The sequence below is a fragment of the Chaetura pelagica genome, unplaced genomic scaffold, assembly GCF_000747805.2.
Source record: "Chaetura pelagica isolate M959 unplaced genomic scaffold, ChaPel_1.0 scaffold47, whole genome shotgun sequence".
NCBI classification, from domain to species: Eukaryota; Metazoa; Chordata; class Aves; order Apodiformes; family Apodidae; genus Chaetura; species Chaetura pelagica.
The window spans coordinates 3,523,008-3,529,537 of record NW_009954140.1 but is presented as its reverse complement, the minus strand read 5'-3'; the positions used below and the strand labels follow the sequence as shown (position 1 = coordinate 3,529,537).

The following is a 6,530-nucleotide window of genomic DNA, read 5'->3' as shown; positions in this document are numbered from 1 at the left end:
TAGGGAAATACTCCACAAGCTTGTATGCATCACCCTCCATGGTGCATGAAGGAGTAACTGTTTTGGTAAGTTGGGAGCTGCAGAAGTTGAATGATACCTGCTGGGAAGCACTGTCCTGGTTTAAAAAAAAATAATTAAAGGAAACATATAAAATAGAAAAAAAGATGACTTTGCCCTTGTAAAGTGGCAAAGGGTCTGATTTAAAACTGAGAAATCTGATAAAATACTGAAGGCTGTTCATCTACAGAAATGTGGGTTTAAATTGCAGATTGCTATCAAGAAGTGCATAGCAAGTGAAATACCTCATGAAACAATTAACAGGAAGCCTTGGGTTGTATGACCACGTTTCAGGAATCTTTTCACATGCTGCAAAGCAGAAACTGCAGCTCATGGGGAGCTGTGCCAGGCAAGCTTAGCAGGAGTGGACCAGGGGTTGCTCTGTGCTGTTGGTTCATGGTGGTGAATGGTAAAGTTGCTGCTTTGTTCATCAAAGCAACTCCCCAGAGACAGGAGGCAGCATCACAGATTTTGCCTGTGCTGTGGCTGTGCAGGTGGGAAATAAATTCCTGTTTAACTTTCCTAAAAAAGTGACTAATCTCGCCTCCTGGGCATCGTATGACTTGGAAGGTCTAATGTCCAAGGTTGTTGAAGCAGCTGCTGAGGGCATAATGGCAGTGTTTACATATGGTCACTTTGCTGCCAGGAATTTCTGCTTGCCCACCAATTTTGACCTCCATGTTTTTATTTAGCTGCCTATTTAAATATTAGGGAGCTATGGTGCTTCCTTAATTGTAACACTAATCTGTCTCCAGCCCCGTGGCAGTGCCATACCCTTGTTAGAGGGTCCGAAGACAGAAGGGGTCACGATTGAGGACAATGGCGAGTGCGTTATCACCCCCAGCACGGATGTGAAGTTCTCAGGCAGATTGAAGAAGAACAAACTCAACTACTGGAACGACTGGCTCCTCATAGGTACCTGCGGGGCCCGGCTCTGCCCCTCGCCGGGGTCACACTGCCACCTGCGGGACAGTCCTCGCCCAAACCTCACAGCTGTCAGTCATAGGCTGCTTCAACTCTGGAAAGAATTACTGAATTCTACTAAGAGTTTCTAATTAGTCTGCATTTGCATATGAATTCATGTCGTTAAGTACAGGCCCCAAGGCCCCTGCTTTACTCAGTGCACAGAATGGAGTGCTTAGCTCAGTATGTGAAAGGTGTTGGTTATTTGCCCCCTCCTCCACAGAGGGGTATGGGTCATTTATTATTTACTGTAAATATTGTATTCTGGTTCCTTTTGATTTTTTATTGTGCATAATGTTACTTTAATTCTCATCATATGGGTCAGATGGTCATGTTTTCCCCATTTTACAAATGGAGAATTAAGGCACAGAGGCTGAAGATAATCAAGTGCCAGCCTGTCCTGTGTGTCCCAAATCCCAAAATTTTGAAATTGACTTTTCAGGGTATGTACAGTTTTCCTTCAAAATTGAAGAACTGTCTGAATTTCAGATTTAAGTGATGCAGGTTTATAATTCAGTGATCTGTGTCACAGGTAATCCCTGTGGCAGGGATGGGGTAGAACTTCTTCACCTAGGCTACCTTTCCTAAAAAATAATAACTTTTTATTTCAACAAATGTGTTTTATTTAAAGGGCACCATGAAACACCATTATCTGCCCCGACAAAAATCCTGGAGAAATTCCCAACCAACTTACCTAAGAGGCCTGAAAACGTGATCCCGGCTGACTCTGATAAAGCCACTATTGAACAGGTTTGTGATGAGAATTAAGAATTTTACTGGATGATTAAAGAATGTAAGAAGTACAAGTTGGGGAATGAAAAGCTACACAGAATTACTTCACCTTTTTTGTGTCAAATTTTCATGTACTTAGCATGTAAATCACTGGTATGATGTGTCATGTTCCTTATTTCAGAATTAGGCCTTTCTGCTGCTTTTTTTTCCTACATGCAAAACTTTCTTTGACTTTGGTAGGATAAGAAATTATTAAAAATTATTCAGCAGAAAGGCCAGTGTATAAATGCCCATGAAGATACTGAGGTAACAAGAGCCTTTTTGTGCCTCCTAGGTTATTGATGTCATTGAAGGCTCCTCAACAGAAGTGCCTCCTGCTCTTCCAAAGGATCTGGAGGAGAAACCTGCTCGGACTGTCCCTCGGCCAGAGGCTCCTGTGGACTCCATGTTGAAGGACATGGCCACCATCATTCTCAGCACTTTCCTGCTTGTGGGCTGGGTGGCTTTTATCATCACGTACCCAATGGTAATGCTGAGTTAGTGTGATCTGCTGTTAAGTTTGGGGAGAGTCACTAACAGCCCAAGAATTTATACAGGAGATAAAAAGTAACACTACAAGGTGTTGCTTTTCCTTCCTCACAGATGTGCAGAGGTAGCAGAGGTTAGAGTTGACATAACCGTGGTTTATCTGGGTATATGTGTCAGCTCTGGAGATTTTTTTTTTCTCATCCCACCAGTTCTGGTTTTTGTATCTTTTACTCTTTGCATGGTCATGATCTTAACCCCGTTGGCTTTGCTTCTTTCTTCTTCACCTGAACCACTGTCAGGTTTCCCAGCTTTTGGATCAAGGCCTTTATCCTTCTGTGGTTTAAAGCCACCTAGTGACCCCAGAACAGCTTTTGCCACATTAACCAACGAGGATGATTTCTCAGCTTTGCAATAGAAGCTCAGAATGAAATGTGATAGTTCCCCAGCCTGTGCATCTGACAGTGTCTTAACGAGGGTTTTTCTCCCACCTTTGTGATGAGGCTGCCCCAATATCTGTAAAGTTCCCTTTTGTGATGGAAGAAATTTCACTGCACTTAGGGAACTGAGTCCTTTCTCACAGAGTATGCATCAGCAGCAACAGAGACAGCATCAGCTGGAGGAGAAGATACAGCTCCTGCAGCAACAGAAGCTGCCCTTCCGTGCTCCCAGCGACCTACCCCCAGATGCAGATTTCCTGGACACCTCTTATGGGCAGACAGAGAGCTCAGCTACCAGCACCCCAAATGTGTCCCCCAGAGCATCAAACCATTCTGCATATTCCAACGTCTCCACATCTGATGTTGGGAGCTGCCTCTCCACTGAGCAAGATGAGGGAGGTAAAGTTGATCCGGTGTCTTTTGCTGCAAGTCTCCTTATTTTGCTAGTCTGTGGGATAACACAGCACAACAATTAAAATATTTATTGAGGATATTTTGGAGATGAGAAACCTGAAAAGGACCATCATTCTCATGTAGTCTGACCATTGGCAAAACACTGTGCAGGTGTGCCATGCCCTGACTTGGAGCAGGATTATTTGCTTTAGAAAAACACCCAGTTCACAGCTGCCATCTGAGTGATGATGTTGTCCATCGTGGTACCTTCTCATAACGGGCAGCCATTCTAGGGAGAGGTTTGTTTAAATGACCAAATTATTATGATTAACTGAAGAATGAAGGATTAGGCAGCATGGCCTGCCTGCCTGTGCAGTATTCAGGGAAACTGCCAGCAACCCACTACCATAACTGTCAGACAGTATTTCCTAAATTCAACAAGACCTGTAAAACTTCCTAAAAAGAGTTTGTCTGCTTAGAACCACCAATTGCTGATACCACCTTGAGCCATGGTCTTTCCAGACCTTATGTCAGGTGTTAGGTAGACAAGGTGTCTGACTCTGTTTGGTCAATCATTTGCTCACCAATATTTGCCTTCTCAGTGTGAGTACCAAAATGCGGGTGTTAATTTGTTGTCATCATCTGTGGTGTTAATTTTTAACATGAGCAAAAAAGACTTCTCCATCCTGGCCCAGAAAGACATGCAGTTGTCGGAGGCCGAGTGGGCCCATCTACACCAGTCCTTGTTTCTTTTTTGTTCAGATGAGGATGCAAATAGAGTGATGGTTGGCAAGATTTCCTTTAACCCGAAAGATGTCCTGGGACACGGTGCTGAAGGGACAATTGTTTACAGGTAAAGACAAAAATGCACATTTAACATGAAGTAGAACAATGAATGCCTTTATACATCTTCTTAAAAACAAAACCAAAACAACACACGTATCTAATGTGAACAGAAACAAAACTATTTTGTGTGTCTGGAATATTCTCATGCAGTGTTTCTTCACTATGCTTGGTTTAATGACCAAATGTAGCCGTTTCCAGCGTCATTAATGCTTTAATGTGCCTCTGTAAAATGTCGTCTGTCACTTGCTGTACTCATGCTTTGTCCACAGAGTGCACAAGGCTGATGTGGCTTTCCTTCCTGTCTGCAGGGGGACGTTTGATAACCGTGATGTTGCAGTGAAAAGAATCCTCCCAGAGTGCTTCAGCTTTGCAGACCGGGAGGTGCAGCTGCTGCGGGAGTCGGATGAGCATCCCAACGTGATCCGCTACTTCTGTACGGAGAAGGACCGGCAGTTCCAGTACATCGCCATCGAGCTCTGCGCTGCCACGCTGCAGGAGGTGACAGCTCAGGGGCTAACCTACAGGCTGTGGAAGTCTTGGTCCTGGAGGCCTTCAGCTTCCTTAGCTCCTTTCAGCTTCCTTAGTTCCCTTCAGCTAAGTTGCTGAAGTGTCTGCTGTGGGAGATGATGTAGCTAATCCTGCCGTCACCTCTGTGACAAGTGCCCATTCTTACACCAGGGGTGTTTGCAGACCTTCAGAAAGACATCACTGACCCTGTGCTGATTTAAGGAGAGCTGTTGTTGTTCTCTGTCCTTCTTGTGAAGGACTCCCTTCCAGTCATCTGCCCACTTGCACGGTCCACACTTTGAAGACCCTCTGCTCTTGTTTCTGGAGCACAGTATTAAAATACCATTTTAGCTCTCATTGACATTTTAGAGATCAACACTTTCAGCAAACAACAACAAAGGTTCTTTTCTGTGTGTTACCAGCTCAGATTAGCCTTCAATTTAACCTAAGGTTTTATTTGGGGATGGGGGAGGAGGACAATCTGTACAGGGGCTAATGACAAGCAACGTTGTAACTGAATCTTCTGTTTTTCTGTTGTAATTTCTAGTACGTTGAGCAGAAGGCCTTCAGTCACCACGGTTTACAGCCCATCACTCTCCTGCAACAGACAACATCTGGTCTTGCTTACCTGCACTCCCTCAGCATCGGTAAGAACTCTGCTTGTTTCAGTGTCACTACATTTTAATTACTGTTTTTTAAAAAAGAGAGAAACTGGTCTGGGTGCTGGAAGCTTGTACGTTCATTCCTGGAAGAGAATCCAAGAGGCTCCACCTGGTGGTGGCAGCAGTGGTGTCCGTCCTTTGACACAGTCCCTGACCCTGTAATGTTCTGCTGCCTTGGAGTAGTACAGCTAGTCACTGCCACTTGTGCAGGAGGCTGAACAGTGGCCTTGTTTGTATAGAAGTCATACAAAACATGATGACTAGTGGTGATGGAATTTAAAAAAAGGGATGAGCCTCTACCACAGACAGCAGTTTGAGGTTTTGTGAATGATGGGTCAGCCTGCTGAAAAGTTTTCAATGCAAACACATTACAAATGTACAAATATAATTGGGATTGCCTGGAGTTGGATACATGAGTGTTTGTCACAGTCCACAGGGACCTGAAGCCCCATAACATCCTCATTTCAATGCCCAACGCCCACGGGCAAGTCAAAGCCATGATTTCAGACTTTGGGCTGTGCAAGAAGCTGGCCGTGGGCAGGCACAGCTTCAGCCGCCGCTCGGGCGTGCCCGGCACTGAAGGGTGGATCGCCCCGGAGATGCTGAGTGAAGATTCCAAAGAGAACCCTGTAAGTCTTCATCCTGCCCTCGGGCTCCCTTGGAGGAGGCAGCACACCCTTGCAGTCAGGTCATTCGCAGAACCATAGAATAGGTGGGGTTGGGAGGGACCTTCAGATGTCATCCAGTCCAACCCCACGTGATTTCTCAGAAACATTTTCTTCTGCTCCTTAGATGCTAAATAACCACCCTGTGATGATGGCTTTAGGTGGGGAGGGGAAAAAAAAACACGTTATTGCTACTAAAGGTAATTCATTTGCAGACATGTACCGTGGACATCTTTTCAGCTGGCTGTGTCTTTTACTACGTGGTGTCTGAAGGCAGCCATCCCTTTGGCAAATCCCTGCAGCGCCAGGCCAACATCCTGCTGGGCGCCTACAGCCTGCAGGCTCTGGACGCAGGGAGGCACGGTAAGAAAACATCAAGTTGTTTAGTGAACTCTCCATGGGTGTTTGTTAAAATACCCAATGAAATGACAGAGCTGGGACCCACAGTGATTCCCCCCCAACCTGGCAGTGGTGAGAGCTGTACTCCTAAAAAGCCTGAAGTTTTTCAAATGAACAGCCCAAAGCACCTTCAAGATCCTAAACTTGGAACCCGGGGAGTTATTTAATGTATTTAAGGGGTAGGAAAGAGCTGATCTTTGATCTTCATAACGACACTGATTTAACACAACTGCTTATCTGCTGGTTGCCCAGTGTATCTCTGGGGCTAATGTTCAGGGTCATGTTGGAGGAAGTAGAAAACATATGGATTTTCTAAAGTACAACACATTAGATTTCCCTAC

The 6,530-nt window shown here is 45.0% G+C and overlaps 1 protein-coding gene across 1 annotated transcript in view; it reads left to right on the top strand.

The window, feature by feature from the left end:
* The window catches only part of ERN1 (endoplasmic reticulum to nucleus signaling 1), a 27,773-nt gene that overhangs the window by 19,629 nt on the left and 1,614 nt on the right, over positions 1 to 6,530 (top strand). The window contains exons 10-19 of the mRNA XM_010002690.1: positions 1 to 65; positions 813 to 972; positions 1,652 to 1,770; positions 2,087 to 2,278; positions 2,861 to 3,116; positions 3,873 to 3,963; positions 4,265 to 4,454; positions 5,011 to 5,110; positions 5,555 to 5,754; positions 6,006 to 6,153. Of these exons, the coding sequence (XP_010000992.1) occupies positions 1 to 65; positions 813 to 972; positions 1,652 to 1,770; positions 2,087 to 2,278; positions 2,861 to 3,116; positions 3,873 to 3,963; positions 4,265 to 4,454; positions 5,011 to 5,110; positions 5,555 to 5,754; positions 6,006 to 6,153 (1,521 nt within the window). The remainder of the gene's footprint in view (positions 66 to 812; positions 973 to 1,651; positions 1,771 to 2,086; positions 2,279 to 2,860; positions 3,117 to 3,872; positions 3,964 to 4,264; positions 4,455 to 5,010; positions 5,111 to 5,554; positions 5,755 to 6,005; positions 6,154 to 6,530) is intronic.